This window comes from Hirundo rustica, chromosome 25 (assembly GCF_015227805.2).
Source record: "Hirundo rustica isolate bHirRus1 chromosome 25, bHirRus1.pri.v3, whole genome shotgun sequence".
NCBI lineage: Eukaryota > Metazoa > Chordata > Aves > Passeriformes > Hirundinidae > Hirundo > Hirundo rustica.
Genome location: NC_053474.1, coordinates 3,937,565 through 3,964,613, shown reverse-complemented (window position 1 = coordinate 3,964,613; position 27,049 = coordinate 3,937,565). Strand labels below are relative to the sequence as shown.

Genomic DNA, 27,049 nt, shown 5'->3' with positions numbered 1-27,049 from the left:
AGGAGGATGGTGCTCCCCGGCTCCCAGCCGGTCCGGCAGCTTTTCCAGGCTGGGAAGGAGAGGAGGCCCCGGATCCCCAGGAGGCTCCTGTGGGAGGGTTGTGCTGCTGGGGAGTTCTCTGGGGTCCTTCTGTCCTCCTGCTTCACCCAGGATGGTGGAGAGACCAGGGAGACACTGGGACCTTGATCCCCATCATGGTCCTTGTCCAGGGGCTGGGGAATGGTCTCGGCATCCCCGAAGGGAAAAGCTCCCAAACAAATGGGTTTTGGTGTCTTAAACACCATTGGAGCAGAGGGACTGCGTGCCCCAGGGCCGAGGAGTGTCCCCCAGCTCGCTGTCACTGCCTCAGCAGGGTCCTGGCACAGCCCCCACACAGGGACTGGTAGCCATGGGGAAGAGGCCCCCCAAACCTGTCTCTGAGGGCAAGCAGGGATCTTCTGCTGCCTGCAAAAGGTTCTGCCCATCCTGAGTGGGAGCTGCAGGACCCACAGCCCGGCCTGTCCTCCTCACCAGCTCTCCCAGCCTCTCCCCAGGGCTCTGTGCCCAGGGCTGGGGCTGGTCGGCTCCTAGCTGGGGCACCCCCAGGCTGGGCACCCACACATGGGGTGTCCACGGCCCCTGGCCTCGGGGCAGCCTCCTGCCACGCTGGCACCAGAGCCTGCTCTGGGGGGATTTGGCGTTTTTGAAGACTTTTTTTTTTTATCCCCATTAGAAAGCACCACTCGATGGGGAAACTCAGCTTTTGAGCAGTAGTTCCACCGTGGAGCCGGAAATTAGGGCTGGAACCCGGCAGAGCCCAGTTCCGTGCCTTTGATTGATGCTCAAATCCCTCCGTGCCCCAGATGCCACCCTGCCGGGTTCAGCCTCACGGTCAGGGGGGCTCAGCAGGTAGGACCAGCCGGGCAGAAAGCCGGGCCCCCTCCCAGGGCTGTGCCTCGCTTGGGGTGATTCATCCTGGCCCTTGGCCCCGGCCGATTGCTCAAGGCGGTGACAGGAGCCAAAGTGTCACCGCCCCGAGGGAGCCTCGCATGTCCCCTCCCAGCCTGGGGGGGTGAGATGCGGGAGCAGGCTGCCTTTCACCCCTGCGTTTCACACCAGGGGCTCCAGCTCTCCCTGGAAGAACTGTCCAGAATTGTCCCCTCTGGGCTGTGGGTTCATCTGTTAAGGAGCTCCCTGGTGCAAAACCGCTGCAGTTTTGGGGCTGAAGCTCTCCGAGACCTCAGCATTTCTTGGCTTCCGTGACCTGAGCTGAGCGGTTTCCATCCCAGGGCTGAGGCTGCAGATATCCAGGGCATTCAAATAAAAAAGCCAAAAAGCCACAGAAGCTTTGATGGCTCTTGTGTAGCTCAGCCTGACCTGACCATACCCTTTTAAGCTACCAAATCTCTCAAAGCCATGAAAAAGCCACTATAAAATTAATATTTTTATGATCCCGTCTCCCCCCCCCTTCACAGAAACTACAGAGCTCCAAAACGACCAGGACAAGGCCACAGGGTGAGGATGGAATTTCAGCTCAGTTATGGTTAGATTGGCTTCCAGAGCTTCAGCACTGAAATGCAGCTGCTGGTTTCCAGCCAGGAACACCCAGGGAAATTCCTGGGCTCTCAGGGGGAGACGAGGCACCGGCAGCACTCTGGGGTTTGACTTTGATAGCTGAAATCGGTTTCATTGGGATGGGGTCTGGGTGGAGCACAAGCACGTCTGTCTGTGTCCTCCTCTCCCTGAGCTCCTCCTCGTCTCCCAGTCCTGGCCACGAATTTGGGAGATGTGGCAAAAATTCATTTTAATTCCTTGCCCAGCTGCCCACGACCCCATCCACATTCAGATCCATCGAGGATCCAGCCTCCAATCCCTCTGCCAGGGGCCAAACCATCCTGTGAGAAAATCCTGCCGCGTTTTATGCAAGATCTTGGGCAAGAGGCGATGCTGAGTCTGCAGAGAGCCGGGCTCGGGAGCTGCGCCCGCTCCCGTCCCGTGCGGAGCAGCCGCAGGCACTCGGAGAATCCCTGATGTGGCCACCCCCACTTGTCACCCCCAGCCCCTCTGATCCCCGCCTGGAGCCGGGCCCAGAGCAGCGAGCACACGAGGCTCAGCGCTGCTGCCGGCACTGGGAACCGCAGAGACAGGAGGGGAAATCCCGGGATTTGGGACGTGGAGAAAGCAAGGCCAGAAAAAAGCAGGTGGATGAGGACACACAGGGCTGCTCCTGGGAAAGGCCCGAGATGCAAACCATGAGCTGAGTCACACCGGGGCTTTCTTAACCAGAAGCCTCCCGAAGGCTGGCTGGCGTTCCGCGCTCCGTGCTGCGCGCGGGCCGGCCCCAGCCTCCGGATCACGGCAGCATCGGCAGCGGTGACCTGCTTTCCTGTCCCACAGCCCTCCCTCCCTGCAGCCAGCGCTGAGCCCGCTCCCAGGCACATCAGAGAGCGACGGGCCCGGCGCACGCGGAGCTGCCGACGCTCCCACCCGAGGCGCTTTGGCCTCGGGCTCTGGAGCACTCTTGGGTTTATTTATTCAGGTTCAGCAAACTCCTAAGATGAAAGTGAGACCGAGGAGTATTTTATTAAGAAAGAGTCCATCATTATTTCTAAGAAAAAGAAAAACAAACGCCTTTCTGTCCTTCAGACGGCGCGGAGGCGTCTCGGCCTGGATTCCCCTGGGAGCATGGGGCCCGTGCACGCTCCTCCTGCAGCAAAGCCAGGACTGCTGCCTCAACTCTCACTGCACAGGAGGCAGCTCCAGCTGACTTTTCTGTCTCTGGAGCTCTCCTGGTCATGATGGAGGAGGCTTTATCTCGCTTCTTTTCCTTACTCTCCCTGCCTTCCCTGGCTCAGTCTCTCCGTTCCTAAGGGAAGACCCTCAGCCACCTCCCTTCTGCCAAATCCCCACTCTGGGCAGCAGGCCTGAAGCTTCGGAGGTCAAACCCACCCAGAGAGGGAGTCCAGACAATGCCTGGAAAGGCTTTCAGTTGCTCTGAGTCGCAGCTGGAGCTCTGGATAGGAAAAGGAGAGGTGTCAAAACAGAGGAGCGGGGAAGGGCGTGTCACAGATCCATCACCTCCTCTTCCACGGCTTTGTCCTGAGATTGCACATACTTCTCCTGCACCGCCAGGGTGCTGATAACGCAGTAATTAAGGAAAACGAGGGGCTGGGCTCAAACACTCCCTTTCTGCAGGAGCTCTGAACGTTCCCAGCGAGGAACCAGCCCAGCCTCACATTAGCCCAAAGGCCATCAGGAAGAGGCAGCATCACCTGAGTTACTTCAGGCTCCGCCTGATCCCAGACCTGACAAGTCCAGGAGAATCAATTGCATGGTTTGAAGGAGAAGGAAAGAACCCATCCAAGGGAGGGTGAGAGAGAGGAAAGTTGTTAAAAGATTCGTGACACGTTCACGGTGTCAATTAGAGACAACTTTGGTGGGTTTGGTGAGGACGGGTGTCTGCCCCGGGCTGGGCTGGGCACACCCCACTCCCCACACGTGTATCACCCACCAGACGATGTCAGGAGCAGCCTGGGCTTGCAAATTCCAGCCTTTGTCCCCCAGGGAGAGAGAAATTAAACTCAACACCACAGAGGATACGAAGAGAAGTGGAAATCGGCCCCCACAGCTGCCGACATCAGCGCCTCCAGGCTCCGGTGCTCCTGGTCCCCGAAGGAATATCCATTGGCCTTGTCCACGGCCTGCATCACCTGCCGCATGCTCTGCTTGTCCTGGGAGGGGACACGGCTCACTGGGAACCTGCTCCTTCCCCAGGGGCAGCAGCTGACGCTGGGCTGTGCCCTGGATGTTCCCCGGGGCTCTGGGGCACCCCGACAGCGCCCGAGGCCCCGGGACACAAACGGCGACACACAGGGACACTGGTGCTGGCCGAGTGACACCCTCCACCCTCTCATTCCCTTTCATCACCCTGTCCCAGCCCATTTGCCTGCTGACACTTTTGCCAAGTGCCTGATTAAGGACGTTTCCAGCCCTCCCTCCCCAATGTATTCCTCCCAATGTCCTCATCATTTGCTGCTCCGTAATTTAACAAGGTTTTAGGTGATCCTCAGCCCAGATCTGAAATGCAGGCCAGAAGAGCTGAAGGAAGGGGGAGCCTGGATTCCCTACCCCAGGACACAAGGCCCAGGTAGCCCCAAGCTCATCAGCCTTTTTCTTTCCTTTGGCTGCCACAGATCATTTACAAGTCCGGGCGTGTTTCCCTGGTTTCCAGCCCTGAGTCCCTTCAAGGCTGGGGTTTCCAGCCCCGTGGCTCTGGGCAGACAAAAAGCAGCTGCTGCACGTGCAGGGCTCGCTGCTCCCTGCTGCTGGCTCACCTGGACGTTGAGTGGCACGAAGGACACCAGGCTGTAGTCCTCGATCACCTCCACCAGCTTCTCGTTGAGGCGGCGGAAATTCCTGAAGAAGGGATCGGAGGCCAAATGGTCAACGAGGTAAGAGAGGTCCAGGACCTCGGTGTAATAATCCAGGTTGAAAGCTGCAGGGAAACAGGGAGCTCTGGAGGCAAGCTGGAAGCTGAAGAGCACAGGGAGACCTACAGCAGTTTCCCACCCACCCCTATTCTCACACAGCGGACACGGCCCAATTCCACATCCCTCCCCCTCAAATTCCTCCAGGTGTCCAAGGCCAGGACGGAGCTCTGGGCCACCCTGGGTAGTGGAAGGTGGGAGGGAGGCAGAAGAGATGGGGTTTAAGGTCCCTTGGCCCCCAAAGCACGCTGAGGCTCCAGGGGATCCCCTTACCCAGCCTCCCGTACTGCTCGATCAGGTCCATCTTGGAGAGGACGTTGACGTGGGGCAGCTCCACGTGCAGCATGGTGGACAGGGAGGTGCAGAGCACGGAGATGAACTTCCCAGGGTCTGTGCAGTAGTGGGAATCCACCAGGTGCACGGCAGCCAGCTGGGCACAAGGGGACACAGGAGGTCAGAGCTGTGACAAGCCCAGCCCCTGCTCGTGGGACAGTGTGGAAGTGGCCACAGGATGATCTGTTCAGCCCTGACTGCCCCAGCTGGGGAAATGACCTCACACCTCCCACCTCCCACGTTCCGCCACAAAACACCGGATCCTGGAATGGTTTGGGTCAGAGGGGACCTTAAATCTCACCTGGCCCCAGCCCTGCCCTGGCAGGGACACCTCCCACTGTGCCAGTGTCCAGCCTGGCCTTGGGCACTGCCAGCGATCCAGGGGCAGCCCCAGCTGCTCTGGGAATTCCATCCCAGCCCCTGCCCACCCTCCCAGGGAACAATTCCTGATTCCCAATCTCCCATGCAGCGCTGCCCTCTGGCACTGGGAGCCATTCCCTGTGTCCTGTCCCTCCAGGCCTTGTCCCCAGTCCCTCTGCAGCTCTCCTGGAGCCCCTTTAGGCCCTGCCAGGGGCTCGCAGCTCTCCCTGGAGCCTTCTCCTCTCCAGGCTGAATGCACACCAAGTGTCTATTGCCACATTCCCACCATGGATTCAGACCCAGGGAAGGGCTCTGGGGAGGCTTTTAGAGCTCCACCAACAGCACCACAAGAAACTTCAACCTGCAGCTGCTCCCCCTTTTCTCAGGGTTTCTCTCTCTGCAGCTGAAGTTTCCACACTTGTCTGAACTCTTCAGGGTTTTCGGGGTGGGAGCTGGGGCAGTTCCCTTCCTGAACAGCAGAGCTGTCTCCAGATCCCCCCTTCCCCACAGGAACGGCCAGTCCCACCGAGGAGCAGTACCTGCAGCACACCACCTGCTGCTGGGAGAGTCAGCTGCGGTTTGTGCCGATAATTAATAATTACACTAATGAACACTTGGATTCCCTGGGTTTTGTGTGGCTGTAACAATGTGGTCCCAGAGCTGGGGAAGTCACCCCAAGTCAGGGCTCTGAGTCACAGCAGCAGAACCCAGCCAGTCTGAGGCTCCCGGGCAGCACCAGGCGTGAGCACCTGGCAGAGCAGAGACCAGCCCTGTAAATGTCTTATTTTAGCAACTCCAATTCCCTGTCCACTCATTCCAATGAAAATAAGCTCTAATGTGCAGATTCCCAGTGACATTCTCAAACAAATGAAGTGGCCCTTCTTGCTCAGAGCACCCAGGGTTTGCACATTCATGGTGTGGCCCCGTGAGCCGCAGAGCAAGCGCAGCGTCAGCAGCTCCCGGGGCTGCCCTCACCTGCAGCTCCCGTTGTGCAAGAGCCCAGAGCACGTCCCACGGGCTGCACGGGGCCCTGGCTGGGCTGCAGGAGGGGCCTGGCACATCCCCTGCATTCCTCAGGGCAGTGCCAAGGCTCCCAGCACACACAGAACCCCACCGTGGATCAAACACATCTGGGCTGTGGGGGGATCCTGCAGCACAGCAGGATGTACCCCCTGCCCCAGCCCTGGAAGTGTTCAGGGACATGCAGGAGTTACCTGGTCTGGTGGAAGGTGTCCCTGCCCATGGAATGGACTGGAATGAGATGGGCTTTGAGGTCCTTTCCAACCCAAAGCACTCTGGGATTTTGTGTGAGGTGTGAGGAAGGAATCTGTGTTCCTGCTCCCAATCTCGCTAAAAACCCTGACAGGCCACTCTTCTGCCAATCTTTCCCAGCATAAAATAGGGCAAAATTCCCCTCCTTCCCCAAAAAAGCCAAAAAACCCCACAAGACAACAGCCATTAGTACCCTCCACCCCACCCCGTGCCCACGGAGGGTGAGCCTGGAGCTCGTGGGCTCCCACGCGCTGCCCCGGCCCCTCCCTACCCTGAAATTCCACTTGGCCAGCTGGGCAAAGACATTCTTCAGGGCCTGGTGGTGGGTGTAGAGCTCCACCTGCCCGGGGCAGTCGAAGAGGACGTAGTGTCCCCTGAGCTGCTGCAGCCTGTCCCGCAGCCAGTCCGCGTTGGCCTCCAGGTACTCCATGCAGTAGATGAGGCCCCCGTTGGGGCCCAGCCCCAGGCTGGCCATGACGTCGGGCAGGGTGACGAGCTCGGCGATGTCCAGGGCGCAGGGGCAGGGCAGCGCCTCGTTGGCGGGGTCCAGGTTGACCACGGCCACGCTGCGGCCCAGCTGACCCAGGAAGGCGCTCATGGCGTGGCAGTAGGTCGTCTTCCCGGAGCCCGGCGGGCCGATGACCACCTGGCCAAAGGCCAGCGAGCTGCCCCTGCTGCCCTCAGACATGCTGGCTCATCTCCTGCTCCTCCTCCTCCTCCTGCCACGGCCTGAGAGGGAACAACATCCCCGTCACAGTCCGGTCTGCGTTCACAGGGACGGGACGTGCCGGGGTTCGCCCGCAGCCAGCGGGTGCAGATGAATGGACGGTGCCTGTGCCCCCATTTCTGACCAAACCTCTCCTTCTTTGCCCCAGGTCTCTCATCCCCCTCCTCTCTTCACCTCCCCCTTTCCTCTTCACCACAACATTCCCGTTTCTCCACGCCTTCTCTTCCCCCTTTTCCCCTGCTCCCCATCCGCCCCCACGTCGCCTTCTCCCCATCTGTCCCCGAGCTTCCCTCGCGTCCTCGCTGCTTCCTTCGCTCCTCACTCGCGCTTTCTCCCCCATCTCCCCTTCCTGCCGCCCAGGCCGCTTCACCCCGTTAGCCCCTCCGGTGCCGGTAACACCCCCAGTCCCGGTAATGCCCCCCTGTCCCGGGAGTACCCCCCTTTCCCGCTAATCCCCCCCTGTCCCGGTAACCCCCCCGGTCCCGGTAACCCCCCCGGTCCCGGTAACCCCCCCTGTCCCGGTAACCCCCCCGGTCCCGGTAACCCCCCCGGTCCCGCAGGCCGCTCACCGCCGCCGGTGCCCCCGCTGTGGGTCCGGGTGCCCGCGGGCCCCGAGCGCCGCGTTCCGGGCGCGGAGCCGCCGCCGCTCCCACAGCGCCCCCTGGCGGCCGGGGGGACGCGCAGCCCCGCCCTGGCCGGGGCTCGAACCCGGGGCTCCGGACGCGGGCAGGGGTCGCGGGTTCGAGTCCCGGCGCCGGCTCTTGGCCCTCCAGCAGAGCCCCAGCCCCGCTTCTTTCCGAATCACTGAATCGATGGGATTGGAAAGGCCTCTGAGACCATCGAGTCCGAACTCAGACCAAACGCCGCAGTGAGTGCCACGCCCTGCTCTTCCTTAAACACCTCTGGGACAGTGACTCCACCGCCTCCCTGGGCAGCCCATTCCCAATGTCTAAATCCCCTTTCCGTGAAGGAATTCATCCTAATGTCCACCCTAAGCCTTCCTGGAGCAATTGAAGCCAACATCTTTTTGTCTTTCCACTCATTGACAAGAAGAGCCAGACTCTCACCCAGCTCCACGCTCCTGTCAAGTAGAATGCTCCCTGCATTTTCCCCTCTCACCCCTTCAGGGAGTCACACAGGGCCTCCACCATTCACCCCCAGACCTCCAGCACCGGGTCAGTGGGACGGAGCTCTCCCCTCTGCCGGTGCCTGGGCCAGGAGAACGGGGCAGAGCACCTCAGGAAGCAGCCGCTACCCACAGGCACGGGGCAACGCCTCCCCAGAGCTCCTGCGGGCTGCCAGGAGAAGCCTTTCATCCCGACGAGTTTCTCCCAGCACCGTGGGATGGCCACGCCCAAGGAACGCTGGCTCGGGCAGCAGCAGGACAGTTACCGTGCTCTGTCTGTACTTGTCCTGCCCTGGCTCTCAGGCTGCCCTTAACTGCGAGTTCTGCTTTTCCAGCCTCACCAAACACACACATTTGGTAGATTCCAGCACGAATATAAGTTTTAAACTCCCCCCCAAATCCTTCCTCATTCACACAGAACACATTTCCTTTCATTTGAAGGGTTCGATTAGTGGGGGAAAAAAAAAACAACCCGCTGTGGCAATTTTTATTACAAATCTGTATTTTTAGTAAAAATAAATATAAACACCCTGCTTCACACTCAGACCAGGAGCCAGCCTGGGCTGGGGAGCAGGACAAAGGCTGTGACAGTCCCTGCTCAGTGTGGCTGGGCCCTGAGGCTGCCCAGGGCGGGGTGGGACGCTCGGACAAAGGCCATGTCCTGTCTGTACTTCATGGCCGTGGGGGGCTGGCGCCGGAGCAGTTGGTCACCCGAGTCCTGGGGCTCAGGCTCATCGTAGATGGTGGAGATGACAACAGAAGCGTCCCCACGGGGCTTCTTCTTCCTGATAAAAGTTGGCAGCTTCTCCCCGTGGTACCTGGAGGGAAGCAGGAAAGGTTTGGTTGGAGGTTGCAGAGGCCATCGGGGATCCCTGTGCTTCCCACCTCATTGCCTGGAATGGTTTGGATCAAACTTAAACCCACCCAGTTCCACCCCCTGCCACGGGCAGAGACACCTTCCACAGAGCTGCACATGGTTCCAGCCCTGCTCCGCTGAGGAGCCTGGACTGCCAGGAAGAGCAGCGTGTTTGGCAATGGAGAGCTGTGGAATTCCCCAGCTGTGCAGGGAAAGGCAGATCCCCGGGACAGCCCTGTCCCCACTCGGCTCCCTTTGCAGCCTCTCAGCTGCTGTGAGCCCTGAGAGCCTGGGCAGAGGTGAGAACAGCACTTGGGTACTTACCCCAGCCCCCTCTTGCACCGGGGGTTCTGGCCTTCGTTATCCAGAGCTTCGGCCATCCCAGAGTTGCTGCTCCCCAGGCCCTGCCCCTCTGTCCAGCCCTGCTGCTCCAGGACCTTCCTGCCAAAGCCCTGGGAGAGGGGAAAAAAAAAGAGATCACACACTTGCTGGGCAAATCCCACCCTCATCTTCCCAGAGCCAAGAGCTCTCCTCCTCCTAACCCACATGCCCTGGGCACCCCCCTGGCACAGCCCTGCCCTGAGCACCCAGCGCTCACCTTGGTGTACCTCTCGAAGGTGCCAATGTGCTGCCCTGCCACAGATCCGTCCTCCAGCCCATCCCGGAGCCGCTGCTCCAGCCACATCTGCACTGAGTCCCGAGCATCCTTATCCCCTCCAGCTGGGGAGAAAGCAGCCAGAGTCAGCACAGCTCAGGGAGGCTGTTCACCACCATCATCTTCCCCAGAGCACCAGCAGAGGAGGCAGAACCTGTTCTTTTTGGCAACCCTTGCTGCCAGACCAGAAAAACGTCGTTTCAGGTTCACTGAAACAGCTCGGATGCTTTCAAAGAATGACAAAGAGCTCTCAAATTCTGCATGGTCAGAGTTTCCTGGTTTCCCTGGGGTGGGTGGCTCGGCTCTGATACCTTTGTCATAGTAGATGCTCATGTCCACGTCCCAGTCGTCGGCCGTCTGCTCGTCAAAGTCTGCCAAGAGAAGGGAAGCAGCACAGTGAGGTCTGGCACAGGGGAGCTCTTTGCTGATGGCCCAGCTCCCTGTTTTCTCCAACAAAATGCGAAGGAATTACAGAATCACTGAGGCTGGAGATCTCTAAGACTGTTCAGCTCAGCTGTGACCAGTTTCCACCTTGTCACCAGCCCGGCACTGGGTGCCATGTCCAGTCCTTCCCTGGACACCTCCAGGGATGGGGACTCCACCACTGCCCTGGGCCTGAGCTCCATTTCCATGGGGAAATTCCTGCTGCTGTCCACCCTGAGCCTCCCCTGGCCCAGACTGGGGCCATTCCCTCTCCTCATGTCCCTGTTCCCTGGGAGCAAATCCCAAATCCCCCTCCTGTCAGGGAGTTGTGCAGAGCCACAAGGTTCCCCTGAGCCTCCTTTTCTCCAGGCTCAGCCCCTTTCCCAGCTCCAGCCCCTGCCCTGGACACTCCCCAGCCCCTCCATGTCTCTGTTGCAGAACTGGACACAGCACTCGAGGTGGTGCCTCAGCAGTGCCAGCACAGAGGAAATGGCATCACAGACTCCCCAAATCCCACTGCCCACCCCAGAGGCCGCCAGCAGCACCACGGGGGTCTCTGGAGGGGTCCCTGGTCACCAGTTTAGTGCCCAAGGGAAGGCTCAGAAGCCACGGCACGGTGTTGGTGGCTCCAGGTGACCTGCACTCTTTGTTAAAGCTCGTGGGCTCAGTGACACAAACACCAAGGTCACCTCCATCCTGCTCCTGCCAGAACTGGGCGTCCGTGTAGAACACGAGGCCGGAGCCTCCCTTCTCCCACTTGAGCTCGATCTCCTCCTCGAAGAGCCGCTCCCGCACCCGCTCCTGCTGCGTCACGTCCTCGTGCAGCGCCTCGTGCCGCTCCCACTCCTCACACGTGTCATCGTCCTGCAGGGACACCTGGGATGGGGCTGGGGACACTGGCACAGCCCCCTCCCCACTCCCTGACCCTTCCCAAGGCCATCCCCTGGAGCAGCTCTGCTGGCAGAGCCCGGCCCGCGGCGCTCAGGCCCCGACACGAGGGATGAGCTCATCCCTGACTAACACCACTGCCAGAGTCAGCAGCAGAGATCCCACAGCACACCCACCCCACGGGCCCCACCTGCCCCGCGCCGATGCCCATTTAAGGAGCAGGTGTGTTGGACCTGCAGTCAGCACTAGCTACGAATTAATTCCACTCCAGCTGATCCCTGAGGAGATTGCGTGGGCTCCCAGGAAGCGGCTCCCTGGCACAGGCACAGAGCTGCCTGCCCAGTTCTGGGCACAGCCAGGGAACAGCCAAAAGAACGGCTGCAGAGCCAGGAAACAGCCTGGGAGAAGCAGCTGGAGGAGTCTGTTTAGTCTGGAGACGAAAAGACTGAATAAAAAGCTAGAAAAGGAGGGAACAAAGCACTCTCAGTGCCCCACATTGCCAGGAGAGACTAATGGGGTGGATTGCAGCAGAGATTTGGCATCTGAGTTAATTCTGGCAGAGGAGAGAACGGGAATGGCTTGCCTGGGGATCTGTAATGACAGAGGTTTGGGAGAACAGGCCAGACAGGCGTCTGCCAGGGACAGGGGTGGGATGGCTCCTGCCCTGCCCAGCTCTCCAGGAGCCTTTGTCACAAAAGCCATTTTCCTCAGAGTGACTAAACTGCAAGCGCAGGAGCATCCAAGGTCAGCCCTTTGTGCAGCTCTGCACGTCACTCCCAGCACACAGACATGGTCCCCAACCTCTGTCACCTCATTTCCCAGCAAAGGCCCATGTGCCAGGCAGCAGGGCAGGAGCTGCTGGGCAGCACCGGCCTCCCCTCTGCTCCTCCTCGCACCAAACCCTTCAGGATCAACCCCTACGACCACTCTGAGCAGTTCTGGGGGTTCAGGCCCCCCTGTCCCTGCCCCGAGGGGCTCAGCGCACCAAGGGGTGAACAATCCTATTTTAAGACTGTTTTTAACAAGCCATTTGTCCACCTAAGAACTTAAAAATGAGCTCTGACAGTGGGATCTGCCCTCACAGCTCCAACAGCTGAGGCCAGGCGGTGCTGGAATATTCCACTTACATCACCTGAGTTCGACTCCTCTTCCTCCTTCTCCTGCCCCTCCTCATCCTCCTCGGGCCGGGCTGGCTGAGTCAGCCCCACAGGCTCCTCTCCCTCGGTGATCTCATCCCCTGCAGCCGTGTAAACTCTTTCCTCCTCAGCAACCGTCTCAGTGTTCTGGTATTGGAAGGGCACATTCCCATACCTGCGGGATGAGCCGGTCTTGGGAAAATCCAGCTGCAGCTTCTGGATGACGCGGGGGGGCAGCCTGCAGGCCCGGATCAGCTCCAGGAACACGCTCAGGGGGGTGCCCACGTTCCCAAAAGGCATGAAAGAAGGGGGGTTGAACTCGGGCAGCCGCTTCAGCTCCGCCTCGCTGACAGATCCCCCGGCAGCCGCCCCGTCCTCGCTGCTGGGAGACACCCCCGGGCCTGCGGGACACGATGGAGGGTTTGGGGGGCTGTGGGACAGGAGGGAGGGTTTGGGGGGATCCCACACCCCACCCGAGCCGGGTAAATCCCAGCTCTCCCGAGTAGGAGAGGGATTAAGCAGAGCCCACACGGGCTCCTCCTGCCTCGGAGCAGATTTAAAGGGTTAAGGAGACTCCACGAGGAGTTTCGTCCCGGGACCGCCGCCCGCCCCTACCTGTCCCGGTGTTCAGGCGGACCCTGCGGATGAGGCAGCGGCCGGGCAGCGCGGCGCCGTCGGGCCCGACCCAGCGCTTGCCCGAGTACATGCGGACGAAGCGGCGGGCACGGCCGGGCCGCACGGACACCAGGCAAGAGCAGGTGCGGGGCGCCGAGGCCCCGCCGGGGCCGCCCGCTGGCGGGCGCTCGGGACGGTGCCGGTAGTGGAAGCAGAGGAAGCCGCCGGCCTCCAGAAACTGGCTGAAGTAGGCGCGGAGCTGCGCGGAGCGGAGCGCGGCCGGGATGCCGCTCACCAGGCAGTATCGGGCCGCGCCGCCATCACCGCCGGTATCGCTGGGCGCCGCCATCTTGAGCCGCCGGTGCCGGCGCGCGGTGATGACGTTACACGCGAAGGGTGGAGGGCGCCGCCTGGTGGCGGGGGAGCGTCCCGAGGGTCCCGGGGCTGGGGGGGTCACAGGGACAGGGGACAGAGGGACCCTGGGGGGGTCACAGGGACAGGGGGGTCACTGGGGATGGGGACAGAGGGACCCTGGGGGCGGTCACAGGAATCACAGGGACAGGGGACAGAGAGAGCCTGGGAGGGGTCACAGGGACAGGGGACAGAGCGAGCCTGGGCTGCCACACTCCTTGCAGACAAAGATACCCCATTGGGGGGGGGTTAACAGGCCCTGGGGGTAGCAGGGCTTGGCCAGACCCCTGGGGAGGTCACAAACGCTGAGGGTCACACCCCGGGGAGTTCAGCGCACTGGAGGTGTCCCGGCTGCCCGTTCTTGTCCGGCACTGGCCTTGTCCCCTTTGCTGTCACAGGTGGGTGCCATGGCCATGCCCTGTCCCCGGGATCCCCGTGTGACCCCGTTGGGCTGTGGGCACCATCGGTGAGTCAGGCGCTCCCTGCCCATGGAAAAAGGCCATCATGGGCTGGGATCAGCCGGGCACAGCTGCAGGCCCAGGCTGACACAGCGGCTCCTCCTCGCACGGCGCTGCCGGCGCAGGTTCCAGGTGTTTCCGTGGGCACGGGGAGGCTTCGTGCAGCTTTAGCTGACACCTCACGGAAACGGGGCTGGTGCCTGTTGGCAGCTGGGTGAGGCAGAGCAGCCACCTCTGAGGTGGCCCACGGGAGAGGCTCAACACCTGCATCTCAGCACCTGGAGAAAGGTGCAACGTGGGGATTTGCCCCTGGGGAATTCTGCGTGCTGGGAGCACCCAGGGGCTCTTCATCCAACAGCTCCCACTGACAGCAATCGACCTGTCTGCATTGCCAGATGGGTTTTTATGGAAAATCTTATTTTATTCTAGTCTATCTTTTCCATGCCTGCAGTTTTTTTCTGCCCACCCTAAATTCAACGCTGTCGCTAAAAAAGGCATCGCCATGTTCCAAAACACCAAACATTTTATTAAAAAAAATAATTTATTGCATCTTATATACAAACCACATGAATGTTCACTTATAAAATACTGACACCTCACCTGTTGGAGGCAGGAGGAGCGAGTTTTCCAGGTGAGATGTGCACCTGGCTCTGACTCCAGGGAGGGAGGTTTGGATCTCCCACTAAACCAGCTCTGCTGGGGTTTAACTTTTCACACAGACAGGAAAGCCTGGAGCCCCACATGAGGTGCAGTAGGTTTAGGTGCTCCTCAGTGCTCTTAATCCTGTTGTATTTCATGGAATTATGGAGGAAGGAGAGATTCTGAGGAAAAAGAGGGGTGAGTCTGTACACCCGGTAGGAATTTAACACTCTGGTTTTTCCCCTGAAGAAATTTCCTGAGTATTTCTAAGATTCCAAGCACGGAAGCCAGACCCAGAGTAATTCCATAACGTTTGCCCTCGGACTGTGATCCCACTGACACCATGAGATCGAGCTGAGGACAACCCTCACTGCTCGGAGTTCACAGCAAAACGAGTAAAAACTGGGACCAGGGCAGGAAACCCCTCACCCACACACACTCCCTGGACTGGAGACCGGCCCAGGCCGACCAGGGGCTGCTGTAAAATCCGCAACTGCTTCCCCAGGGATCCTCCAGCCCCCAGTGAAACACAGAGTTCCCACAGAGTCCGGAGCGCTTGTGTCCCAAATCCTGCTCAGCGGGCCAGGGGCAGCCACGGGCCCTGCGGCCAGCCCGGCACCTCCACCAGCATCTCCACCAGCAGCTCCCCCATGTCGGCGTCCCCGATGATGGGCCGGAAGAAGAGGTCGGTGACCAGGGCGGCGGGGACGGATCTCAAGGAGGATGTGACCCGTAAGATGCGGGAGAAGCGGCCCTGGTCCTTGGGGTGCAGCAGCTCCTGCAGCGCTCGCTGCGCCTCCCGCTGCAGGCTCTCGATGTAGAGGGGAGCCCTCAGCCCAGGGATGTCTGCGAGGGACAGCAGGGAGAGAGGGATGTGAAGGATGGGAAACAGCTCCAGGTTATCCCATTCCCACCCGTCCCCATTTCTCAGAAGGGATCTGTGAGGCCACACCAAGGAGATGCACACAGCGCTCCTGAGGCCTAGCTGTTCCTGGGATGGCTGTGTGAGGGAGGGAAAGCACTTAACAGGGAAAATCATGCTTTAAAAGTAAAGGAATCCGGGATTTATTGTCTGTAGGGCAGGCAAAGGTTTTGACACCCTTCCTTCCTGCCTCCCAGTGCATTTGGGAATGACCAGAGCTAGGGAAAAGGTGACCAGCCCTCTCTGCTCTCACACCTGCCCATCTCTGAGCATCTCCAAGCCATGAGGTCTGTGTTCACCCAGGAAGGTGGTGGAGTCCCTGTCCCTGGACGTGGCACTCAGTGCTCTGGGCTGGTGACAAGGTCGGGGAGTGGCACGGGGTGGACTCGATGGTCTTGGAGATCTTTTCCACCCTCAGTGACTCTGGGAAGCCGTGAGTCTGTGTGCAGCTGCCAGCGCTGGCCGGCAGAGCCACCAGGGGCCGGCACTCACCTGGATTGAAGAGAATGGCTCCCCTCAGGTAGGTGTATTCATTGGGGCTCAGGTCCAGCCTCCAGAAGCTGTTGAGGCACCACTGCAGGCGCTGCACGGCCGCCAGCGTGGGCTGCGTCCCCTCGGGCTCCTGCCCTTTGCTCTGGCCGTTGAGGAGGATCTTCTTGAGCATGCTGGGGGCCGGGGCCTCCACCACCTCGAAGGTCACCATCCCCTGCACCAGCCCCAGCAGGAAGAGGGGCACCCAGCAGCCGTCCAGCAGCAGCAGCTGATCCTCCCGCGGCAGCAGGTGGAAGGCAGCCACGTTTTTCACGAAGCTGATGGTTCTGAGCAGCACGTCGGAGGCGGCCTGGCAGGTGAGGTGCGGCGTGCGCAGGCACACGGTGCGGCGCTGCTGGCACAGGCAGCGCTGCCGGGCGCCGCCGGGCCGCAGGTTCTGGCTCAGGAGGGTGTACAGGATGGCTGGGTGCTTGTCCTTGCTGTGGCACCGGCACTTCTCGCACTCTGTGTCCACGCTGGCGCTCATGGCTGAGCCAGGTCCTCGTCGAAACTCAGCTGGGTGGGAGAGAGACGTAAAATCCCTTCCAAAATATGTCACGGGCTGGATCGTCCCCGTCTTCCCAGCCCTGCCAGCCCGTGGCTGCTCCAGCCAGCTCTTATAAAGCCGGGTCACAGCGAACACTCCTCTGCAGCCTTGACCGCCCTGATTAAGCAGCCCTCATTAAAACCACCCGACCAACCCCGTTGTTGCTGGGCTGATTGGCCGGGCCAGGCAAGTTCCCGGCGCGGTCAACGGCTGTTTTCTCAATGAATTGGTGCGGGAGGGGTTGTGTGGCCTTATCAGGATTACCCAAACAGGATAAACAGAGTCATTACCCCAGGCTGTACCATGGCACCAAGGCCCCGTGGAGCAGGTGTAGCTGCCAGGGTTCACAGACAAACACGGGGTGCTCGTCTGGGCCCGGCGTTCAATGGCCCCGGCGCCCCGGCCTTGGGAACAGCAACCTGGAAGTTGTGTTATCAGCGGCTATTTGCCTGGCCTTGCTCGAGAGCCTCTTGTTGTGGTGGAGGAAGAGCAGCCTGGCGGATTGGCAGGCTGTGATGGGCCCAGAGGTCGTGCCTTTCAGAGGAAACGCAGGGCTGGAGAAGGGAAAATGCTCCCATTTGCAGAATGAGAGAAAAGTAAGTAAAAAAGGCAAAAACTCCCATATTTTCCCAATGAAAGGGACCCAGAGGTGCTGGTCGACAGCAGCTGAGCATGAGCCAAAGCGGGCAATGATCGTTCATGCGGCTCTGCTGAGGCAACGCAAACCCTGGGACCAGCTCTGGGCCCCTCACTGCAAGACAGACATGAAGCGTGTCCAGGGAAAGGAACGGAGCTGTGGAAGGGCCTGGAGCCGCAGGAGCGGCGGAGGGAGCAGGGCGGAGGGCTCAGCCTGGAGAAAAGGAGGCTCAGAGGAACCCTCGGGTGCTCAGGGGACCCTTCGGGCCCTCAGCTCCCCGGCAGCAGGGGCCAGACCCGCGGCCCGCACCGCCCGTCGCCATAACAACCCCGCCGCACCGCGAGCCCCGCCCCTTCCCGGGAGATTGACAGCCCTTTTCACCAATCAGCGAAGATAATGGCGCGGGGACGCGCTGGGATTGGCGGCTGGGGAGGGGCTCGCGCTTCCGCGGACGCCGGTTCCGGTTCCGGTGGAGGCCCGGTGCGGCGGCGGCGGCGGGATGGGGCTCAGCGCGGAGGAGGCGGCGGAGCAGGAGGATCGCTTCGACGGGATGCTGCTCGCCATGGCCCAGCAGCACCAGGGCGGCGTGCGCGAGGTAGCCCCGCCGGGATCGGGAGCGGGGAGGGCGGGGCAGGACCGGAGGAGCGAGCGGGGAGCGGCCCGGCCTCCTCGGGCCCCGCCCCGGCACGTGGAGCAGGGGCCGCACGTGCGCTGCTCCCGGAGCGGCGATAACGGCCCCCGTTAATTAGTGTGGTGTTAATGAGGCGCCGCGGCGCCCTCGCCGTGCCCTCGCAGCTCGGCCCCGGCGCTCCCGGGCCTGCCCGGAGCGCTCCGGGTGCGCGGGCAGTGCCCGTGGGGGTCACAGCGGGGCAAAGCACCCGCAGGGCAGCATCGAGATCCCCCGGTCACCTTCCCAGCACAACCCCGTGAGGCCTGGCCGTGATCGCGGGATCCCCTCGTACTCGGGGATCTGCTCACCCACCCTGATCCCCCTCTGATCCCGGGATCCACGTGCTGCACTGCAGCAGGGCTGGAGGCTGTGGGAACATCCTGCTCACATCACATCCCGCTCACAAATAATTCTTTAAAAATGGTCCTGTAACAGCTCCTCGTGTTGTGGCAAAACCTCTGACTGGAACCCACCCTGGGGCAGGATTCCTGGGAAATAAAGATCAGACAATTCAAGGGGAATATGGGTTTCCAGAGGGGGTTTGGAGGTGCTGGTTCACTCATCGGTGAGCCCTGGCAGCTGTAAAAATAAGGAGTTTGCATGGTTTTAGGTGTGCAAAGAAACAGAATACGGCATGTGTGTATGTATATATATATGGGATATAGGTATGTATGCATGCCTAAATCCATTCCTGCCTCAGATAACAGCTTGGGGAATGGGAGCAGGAGCTGAGAATGAGCTGCTGCCTTTCTTCAAGCAAATCAAACCACACAAAACTCCTCCTGCAAGCCGGGGATCCAGGGGCCGGATCTGCCCGGCTGAGTGTGTTCTGTAGGCAGCGGTCACGGGGCTGATCCCGAGATGATGCTGGAACAGCCACAGATAGGGAGGACAAAGGATAAAGGCTGCTCCAGACACACCAGGTGACTTGGAGTGACCTGGGCTCACTGTTCCTTTTCTCTCCGCCCTGCTCCCCAGCTCGTGAACACCTTCTTCAGCTTCCTGAGGAGGAAAACAGATTTCTTCACCGGGGGAGAGGATGGAGTGGCAGAGAAGGTAAAAAGTAATCCTGCAGGCCTTTAACTCCTGTCCCTTCCATCTCACCCATGTCTGTGCCGTGCCAAGGGTCCCCTGCTTGAGCAGCTCCCAGCACCTGGGTGCATGTGGGCACGGAGGGAAGGAAACCCAGAGCTGCCCCTGTCAGAGCTGAGGAGGAGACAATGAATTCCCTGCTCAGATGGGAGCACAGTGCAGGTTTCTTGCCAGGCTCTGGCCAAAGGCTAGTTTGGAAAGCAAACCTGCCAGACACAGTGACTTAACGGTGACACAGCAGGTGATAACCCCGCGTTACCTTGTTTGTTCAGCTCAGGAAAAGCACAAAGTTCACAGCTCTGCACATGCAGCTGCCCCTTGGCTGGGCTGCCTGGATGGAGCATCCCCTATCCTGCAGGGAGCCCTCGCTGAAACTGGAGGGGCTTTAAGGTCCTTTCAACCCAAAACATCCTGTGATTCTCTGAAAGCAGGAAAGGTGAGCCCTGCTGTCATTTCTTTTGGAATAGACAGCAAATCTCCCCTGTTCCTGGAGGCTGTGTGATCCCACCTGAGTGGCAATTCAGAGGTGCCCGGCGACTCTCCTTGGCAAATCTGCGCCTGTGAAAGAAAAGCATTCGTGCCCTTGGGTGGTGGCATCTGTCAGAATGCTTTATGGCCTCCTGGAATAGTGCTCTGACTCCATGGGAACCACAACAAACGGGGAAGAAGCTGTTCCCCAGCTCTGCTGAGCCCTTGGCATGAAAGAGAAAGGATTTCGAGGGTGGGAAAGTCACTGCATTTTTTGGGTGCCATTTCAGCAGGTGTGGGGTGAGGGAGGTGTGGGCAGTGACACGGACAAGGTCAGGCACTGAAGATAATTTCCTCCCCACGGGTTGGGAGCAGCTGGGACATCCTGGGGGATGCACATCTTGCATTCTGTACTCCAGGAGTCGAGAGTGTAAACAAACCTCGCTTGTAAAGCAAAGCAGAAATACTCAGTGCTCGCTTACAAACTGCAGTTTGCTTAGGAAAGGTTATGGATTTTGTCCCCACCCCGAAGCTCCTGGGATATATAAAAATAAATTTCCCCCCCCTAACTCCTTTCAGAGGATCTGTCTCTGTTATTTTCTGGGGCAGACCTCAGCTCACCTACGTGCTGCTGTGCACAGCACCCCTGGCCTTATCGACCCTGGGGCAATTCTCTGGCTCCCTGCCTGTGTACTCAACTTTCCCGCTGAGCACGTGGCCCTTGGCATCAGAGACCTTGGGATTTTGCCTCCCAGAGTCACAACAACCTTTGGAGAATTGGGAGCAAGGCTGAAAAAAAAAAAATGATTTATGGAGGAGCTCACCCCCTAATATAAAAACACAGGGCTGTTTCAAGCGTTTCTCCTCTGAATCATGGCACTGAGGCTCCATCTGGAGAAAAGCCCCAGGTGTGGGAAAGGTCAGAAGTAGGTAAAAGAGTTGAGTCTGTTGTGTCCAGCTGTCCTGGAGGTCTGGAGTGGCTTCAGAGGGCTGGGTTGGGCATTCCAGCTCGTCCTGCTGGAACGGCAAAAGGACAAAATAAGTGAAGGATTTTTATTTCACCGTTACCTCCTGGAAACATGTTCCTTGTGTAACTAGGAAGGACTGCATTTAAACAGTTTGAATTTTCTCTTTTTCCTCCTTGAATTTTCCTTCCTTAAATTGAAAAATACTCTTAGGTTTTCAGTCCAAAAAAACTGAGTGAAGATGAAGGGAGAATTCCCAACATCTGTGTGACTCCACAGATGCCCTTGTGCTCCTCGGGCTTGGTTTAGGTTTGAAATGGACGGCATTTTTTAACCCCTTGTGGCCCTGTCCCTCAGCTGATCACAGAGGCCTTCAGCCACCACAACAAGCTGGCGCAGAAGGAGCGCAAGGAGAAGAAGGCGCGGCTGGAGGCCGAGCGGCGCGAGAAGGCCGAGCGTGCCGCCCGCCTGGCCAGGGACAGGGACAGGGACAGGGACAGGCAGGAGGCCAGCGAGCCACGCATCAAGGAGCTCACAGATGAGGAGGCAGAAAGGCTGCAGCTGGAAATCAACCAGGTGAGAGCAGTGTCGGGGATCTGCAGGTGGCTTTGCCTTCCCTGGGGTTGTGAGGGGTTAGAAGGGCTCGGGGTTGTTCTTTAAATGGGAGGACAGAGGGAATCTTCCCCTTGGTGGTGCCTCTTTCCTGCTTTTCTAAGGGCTGAAAATTCCCTGTTTCTAAAGTGGGATGCAGCGAGTGGTGCTCTTGAGCTGGAGCTGAAAGGCTGAGGCCACCTAGTGCCAGCTCAGGAAGTGACACAGAGTGCCAGCTCTTGGCTGAGCGTGTTCCTGCTCCTCTCTTTTCGAACAGAAGAAGGAGGCACAGGGTAACAGTGTCCCAGTGAAACCCTCGGAGGAGGAAGGTGAATCTTCAGATTCCAACAAACAGGTAAAACTCTCCTGGAGATACTTCAAGAATCATGAAATGGTTTGGGTTTTATGGGTCAAAGCTTCATCCCGTTCCACGCTCTGCCATGACACCTTCCACTACACCAGGTTGCTCCAAGCCCTGTCCAAAATTTATATTTGAAAATACAAATTAGAGAATTTGGCTTTAAAAATGCACAGTTCCTAAACGTGCCAATACAGAGGGCTTTGGGGTTTTTTTTCCTTGCAGTCATGTTTTATCAGATGCAGCTAATAATTACGAAGCTAAATTGAAGTGGATATAAAACACAAACTTAACTGACCTGCAATCCTTAAATAAAAACCAAGAACTGTTGTTACAATGGAAACTGGAAAATCTTTCTTTACACTTGAATTGCTTAGGGGACAGATGATGAAGAGGAAGATGAGAAGGATAAAGGAAAACTTAAACCCAACTCTGGCAATGGAGCTGACCTTCCAAATTACAGATGGACACAGACTCTTTCAGAACTGGATGTGAGTAGTGCTCTGTGACCAGGATCTGAGCAATCTGAGACAGGGAATAAGAGCAGGTGCTGGTAAGAGATGGAGCCAGTTCCCTGTGTCACATTTGCTTCTGGAAGTTTGTAGGAAACAGCAATGTTTCAGTAGCTGGGAGGGAGCTTGGTAACTCAGTGAAATTCCCAAGAGCTGTAGTTTGCCAAATTTTGGTCTCATTTTAACCAGGCACCAAAATCTGCTTCCCTTTTTATGGTCCCTTCCTTTCACCTCCTGCTCACTCAGTACCTCAGGGAGAAGAGTCCCTGCTCTGTCCGGCTCTGGTGAAACCGAGGCAGAAAGGCTTGGGACAGCAGCATGGGAGGTTGAGGAGGAATTTTCCTGCCCAGCTCCTCAGATCTGCTCCTTTTTGCTGCAGCTGGCTGTGCCCTTCAAGGTGAGCTTCAGGCTGAAGGGCAAGGACGTGGTGGTCGACATCCAGAGACGCCGCCTCAAGGTCGGCCTCAAGGGCCACCCTCCAGTCATTGATGGGGAGCTCTTCAATGAGGTCAAGGTGGAGGAGAGCTCCTGGCTCATTGAGGACGGTAAAACAGTCACCGTGCACCTGGAGAAGGTAAAGCAGGATGGGTGGGCAGGATTCAGGCTTGGCTGCTTCTCCTGGGCTCTCAGCTGAAACAGGAGCGCCGTGGTTGTCCTGGGGGATTTAAGTTCCCCCATCTTCGGCCTGATTCTGTTCCAGGATATTCAGTGTGTTTCTCAGCAGCTCAGGAAAAGCTGGAAGGAAATCAGTCATTTTAATGTTGTCCTTTAGTGTGTTTTGGCGTCTGTTAGTGACATGAAAATCCAGGGACAGACCTCCTTGTGTCCCTTCTTGTGTCTCTCTGGGCCTCTCCGGGTGGTTTGTTGTAATCCCATTTATGTCATGCCAAACAGGACATCTGACATTTCTCTCAGAGCTCCCAGCTGTGAAAATTTAGGCTGCCTAAAGCAGCTTGAAAGAAAAATAGCTTTTATCTATGTTCAGATTTTAGTGATATTTAGAAAACTGTCAAATAAATTTCGATTCCATCACTTTTTTTTCCTTTGACTGAGACTTAAAAACCCTAGAACAAGTCCAAGAAAGATAAACTGGTTTTGCTTCCTCATCCTCTAGATCAACAAAATGGAATGGTGGAACAAACTGGTCTCCACAGACCCAGAAATCAACACCAAGAAAATTAATCCAGAGAATTCAAAGGTAAGAATTCCTCTGTTTTCCGGGACAGAGCCTGCTCAGAAATGACCTCAGCTGCACCCAGAGTTGTTCCAATTTGGATCTTGCTTTCAGCTGTCAGACCTGGACAGCGAAACTCGCAGCATGGTGGAGAAGATGATGTATGACCAACGACAGAAATCCATGGGCCTGCCCACCTCTGATGAACAGAAGAAGCAGGACATTTTGAAAAAGTGGGTACAGCTCGTTCCTTTGCATGGCTTTGCCTTCCCAAGCTCCTCCTCCTCCTCCTCTCTGGCACAAATAAAGGAACAGAGAGCAGCTTGGCCTTCAGTCCTTGCCCTGCTCACGTCTGCACAGTCACTGTATTGTTGGCACCACCAGTGTCTGTAAAAGCCTGTGGGGGTAGAAAGCCTAGTGGGAAAATCTGGGAATAACCTCGCTCTGGAATTGTCTTAACCCGCTGATTTCAAGTCCAGAAGGCAGGTTTAGAACCGGAGGTGCCATCTCTGCTGAACTTTTAACATGGTCTTGATTGGTGTCTAATCTCCCTCGGTAGCCAGTAATCGCCCCTCCCTGCCTCCTCTTGCCCCCAGACAGTTGTCCCCAAGCCACTTTTATGGCTTTATTGCCCTGTTTGGCATAAATGCACTGTGGCAGGGAAGTGACTCCTGCAGCTCCCAAGGCCGTTTGGGAAGGTGTGGAGGCAATACTGGGTCACACAGCTTCTTCAGCAAGTGCAGCCTCACACCTAATCTCTGGGTGAAGGATTACTGTGGCTGACCTGGCTCCTCGCTCCCCTTGGCTTTATCTGTGGTGCCAGGAACTTTTCTGGGAAGCTGGGTGGGGTTTGAGCAGAGCAAAGACCAGGCTTCCCTGGTGGGATGGGAAGCACCCTCTGCTCCTGGGAAGCCTCATGCAGGACACCTCGCTGGCAGGGTCACTTGTTTGGTGCCCAGGAAGTTTGGCTGGCAGAGGATGGAGAGGAAGTTTAGACTTTGTCCAGGGCAAAGGAGACTCAGTGACACCCATGTGGGTGCTGATGTCTGCCCCTGGAGCTCTCCTGGCTGCCAAACAAGGCTGTGATCCTCACAGCACAGATGGCCCTGCAAGTGGAAAGTGGGAACGCTCTGGAGGCGTTCCGTGGGAAACCCTGAGATGGGAACACAAAGGAGACCAAGCTGCACTTACCTGCACCTTGTGTGAGTCCTCCACAGGGCTGTGATGTGTTGTGTCCCTCGGGCAGCAGAGCAGAGCAGCCTCTGTGTGCACTGGGCACTCCTGGGACCTCAGAACTCCCCGATGTGGCAACCTGAGACCAGACAGTCCCTGGAAGGTGTCCCTGTGCATGGCAGGGGGTTGGGACAAGATGATATTTAAGGTCTCTTCCAACCCACACCATTCTGGGATTCCCCCTGCTGGGACTGCAGTACATTTGAAATCAGGTTGCACCTGATTTGAAACCAGATTCCTCTGGTCGTGTCCTCCCTGAGTTTTTACTGTCAGAGCACTGGGATATTTCCCATATTCCCAGTAAGGCTGGAGCTTCATCCCTAATCTGCCTTCACCATCTCCCCTCTGCCCCACAATGAGTGTCGTGGCTGCTACGTGTCCAGCCCAGGGCTAACAGTGCTGGGTGTGTTTGATAATTAACAACTCCCGTGTGTCTGGACTTGCTGACCTGCTAGGCTGGCAGGAATGCTGCTCCCACTGACCCAAGGAAAAGGTGTTTGTAGGGAAAGTCCAGGGAATGTGTCCCAAGGAGCTCAGCAGAACCCTCCCTGCTGTGGGGTTTGCAGCAAAAGTCCTCAGTGCAGGAAGCAGAAATCCTTCCCTCCCCAAACAGAGCTGTTTGGCTCCTGCTGACTCACCCAAACTCTTGTCTGTTACCCTGGTTTTTCTGAGTTTTTTTAAGGCCTTTTTGATTGTTCATAAATGGAGTCAGATCTTTTAGTTACTGTAGAATATTAGAGCAATTTTCTACCTTTTCCCACAGATGTAACATAAACAAATCCTTTGTTCTTCATTCTCTGTCCTTTGTTTGCATATTTCTAACCTGAAAACAATTGTAACTGACAATTGGTCTGGCCACTGAGGCTGAGGGGTGGAAACCCCAAAAAGCCAATCTTCTGCTAGACCCACAAATGTATAAAAAGTAAGAAATAAACGAAGGGGTCTCTTCTCTCCGCTCTCTCAGCTGTGAGCTGGGAGCTGGTTCGGAAGGACCTCTGCCTTGCGAAATCTCTTGTCTGCGTGTGACTGCTCTGTGTGTCTCGGTGACACTTGTCTTTGTTTTCCTTGCAGGTTCATGGAACAGCATCCAGAAATGGACTTTTCAAAGGCTAAATTCAACTGAGCTCTCCCCCTTCCCCCCCCCTCTCTCAGCCAGCCCATTGAACGGGGCAGGATTTGTATGGTTGGATATTCCTCACCTTGGGCAAGTAAAACTTCAGCATCCCCCACCCGAGCCAGCTGCGGAGGCACCTGTGCAGAGTCACCCTCAGTGTCCTGTGGAGCAGAAAGCTGGGCCCCAGAGCAGCTCCAGACAGAGCCATCTGCCACAATTCCCAAAGGGCAGTGAGGAGAGAAGGAGGGCTTAGAGAAAAAAAGGCTGTTGGGGTTGAGAAGGGCCAGACCTGAGAGGTTTTGGGGCAAATCCTTGAGGCATCGCTTCGCTTCCCGGGGCTGCTCGGAGCTGCTCACCTGCTCTTTGCCACTGGCACAGGTACTCCTGAGTTCTACTCCCTCCTGCTCTCCTGTGAAAACAAGGGTCAGTTTATTTTGTAAAAGAAATCTTCTCCTGCCTTCCTGGGAAGGGAAAAGAGCCGTTTAAAAGCACAGCTGCTGCAGTGGAGACAGACCCCGCTTCTCCTTGCGGCTGCTCCTGTTTGTGCCAGAAGTGGGACAGCTGCAGCACTGCAGGGCTCCCGGCACAGCTGGAGAGGTCAGCCCGCTGTCCTAGAGCAAGGAGAGGCTGCAGAGTCTGTGGCTGTGGGTGGGAGAGGATGTGGGGGGCCTTGGGGATGCTGTTGTTGCTGGGAGTGTCTCCTGCCTCTTCTCCAAGAGCCTCTCTCCCCGCTGGCGTTGTGTGCGAGCTCCCGCTGACGAGTGGCATCACTCTGCATGTTCATACCTTTGTTCAAACTGCAGTGCAACATAAAGGAGAACAAGTGGAATATCTCGGGTGGAGCGTGTGGTTTCTCTGGCAGAAGGGATCTGGGAGGGAGAAGGAAGGGAGGGTGCCAGGGGCGCTGTGCTCTCTGCAGAGCTGCCTGTGAATACCTCTCTGGCTCCCAGCTCTGGGCTGATGGTCTCTCCTTCTCTCAGGAAGTGGCATTGGGAGCTGTGTCTTGCTCAGGAGCGATGCTGAGCCCCATTCCCGGCTTAAACCCCCAGGGCTGCCCCAGGGTGGCCGCTCCAGGCTCTGCTCTCCACACACGTGACCGCACCAGGAAGCCACCCTTGCCCAAGGTCTCCTTTGTGCGGAGCTAACGAGGATAGCAAGGAGAGCATCAGGAAATCCTGGGCTCTGTCCCAGATCCCTGCTGCTGTGGCTCTTCCCTCTGCCTCCCCCAAACATCTCTACCTCCTCCCCAAGGGATGGGCACAAACGGCTGAAAATCCTGTTGGGGCAAAGTCCGGCCTGGCGCAGCACCTGGCGTGGTGGGGTTGTTTTTGGAGCAGCAGAGCATTGTTTGCATGAAGTCTCTCAGTTTTACAGGCTCCTGGGGTCAAAAAGCAGCCCCCACCCAGCAGAGCGGGGACCTTGAGGGTGAGCAAGGAGTCAGATGGGGGCAGCTGCCTCTGGAGTGCTCTGGCCTGGATCTTCCGGGCTGTTTGTCTCACAGATCACCTGCACACACCTGCCTGTCCATGCTCTGGCCCTGATAAAAGAGCAGCAGCTCCTGTTTTCATACAAAAAGCCAGACTGTGCTGAATTTGAAGGTTTTAGCCCCAGAATGAGCTGCCTGCCTGTGTGCACTGAACCCTGGTTTGTGGGACAGGTGAGCTGGGAGGGCAGAGCTGCTCTGGGGTGTGATGAGCTCCACCCCGTTCTCAGCTCTGCCAGTGCTGCTGCTGCTCCCTGCAGGTGCTGGAGCCAGGGGAGCAGGGCCAGACCCTGCACCTGCAGCAGAATCCGCATCCTGCTCCCAGCCCCTCCCCAGGGGCAAGCCCGGGCAGGCACCAGGCCAGCCACAAGCCAGCAGAGTCCACGG

General features: G+C 58.0%; 4 protein-coding genes across 5 annotated transcripts; 1 reads left to right on the top strand and 3 right to left on the bottom strand.

Moving 5' to 3' along the window:
- Positions 1-2,537: 2,537 nt before the first annotated feature.
- GPN2 (GPN-loop GTPase 2) lies at positions 2,538-7,319 on the bottom strand. Its single transcript, XM_040086425.2, has 5 exons — positions 6,703-7,319; positions 4,740-4,896; positions 4,314-4,474; positions 3,580-3,710; positions 2,538-3,115 (listed from the first exon to the last, which is right to left on the bottom strand). Exons 1-5 carry the CDS (start codon positions 7,117-7,119, stop codon positions 3,043-3,045), a joined length of 939 nt encoding a protein of 312 aa, XP_039942359.1. The 5' UTR covers positions 7,120-7,319; the 3' UTR covers positions 2,538-3,042.
- Positions 7,320-8,792: 1,473 nt separating this feature from the next.
- Positions 8,793-13,206, bottom strand: GPATCH3 (G-patch domain containing 3). Its single transcript, XM_040086242.1, has 7 exons — positions 12,858-13,206; positions 12,234-12,643; positions 10,908-11,082; positions 10,107-10,166; positions 9,739-9,860; positions 9,465-9,592; positions 8,793-9,102 (listed from the first exon to the last, which is right to left on the bottom strand). The coding sequence occupies exons 1-7, from the start codon at positions 13,204-13,206 to the stop codon at positions 8,883-8,885; spliced, it is 1,464 nt and encodes a 487-aa protein (XP_039942176.1). The 3' UTR covers positions 8,793-8,882.
- Positions 13,207-14,292: 1,086 nt separating this feature from the next.
- Positions 14,293-17,432, bottom strand: NR0B2 (nuclear receptor subfamily 0 group B member 2). Of its 2 annotated transcripts, none has more exons than XM_040086335.2 (3): positions 17,384-17,432; positions 15,780-16,334; positions 14,293-15,211 (listed from the first exon to the last, which is right to left on the bottom strand). In XM_040086335.2, exons 2-3 carry the CDS (start codon positions 16,303-16,305, stop codon positions 14,940-14,942), a joined length of 798 nt encoding a protein of 265 aa, XP_039942269.1. In that variant the 5' UTR covers positions 16,306-16,334; positions 17,384-17,432; the 3' UTR covers positions 14,293-14,939. The 2 variants fall into 2 exon arrangements, with proteins under 2 accessions (XP_039942269.1, XP_039942268.1); XM_040086334.2 differs by lacking the exon at positions 17,384-17,432 and adding an exon at positions 16,656-17,028.
- Positions 17,433-17,460: 28 nt separating this feature from the next.
- Positions 17,461-26,010, top strand: NUDC (nuclear distribution C, dynein complex regulator). The gene is made up of 9 exons (XM_040086333.2): positions 17,461-17,597; positions 18,651-18,728; positions 20,555-20,773; positions 21,066-21,143; positions 21,524-21,637; positions 22,038-22,232; positions 22,773-22,856; positions 22,947-23,065; positions 25,137-26,010. Exons 1-9 carry the CDS (start codon positions 17,502-17,504, stop codon positions 25,186-25,188), a joined length of 1,035 nt encoding a protein of 344 aa, XP_039942267.1. The 5' UTR covers positions 17,461-17,501; the 3' UTR covers positions 25,189-26,010.
- Positions 26,011-27,049: the final 1,039 nt, after the last annotated feature.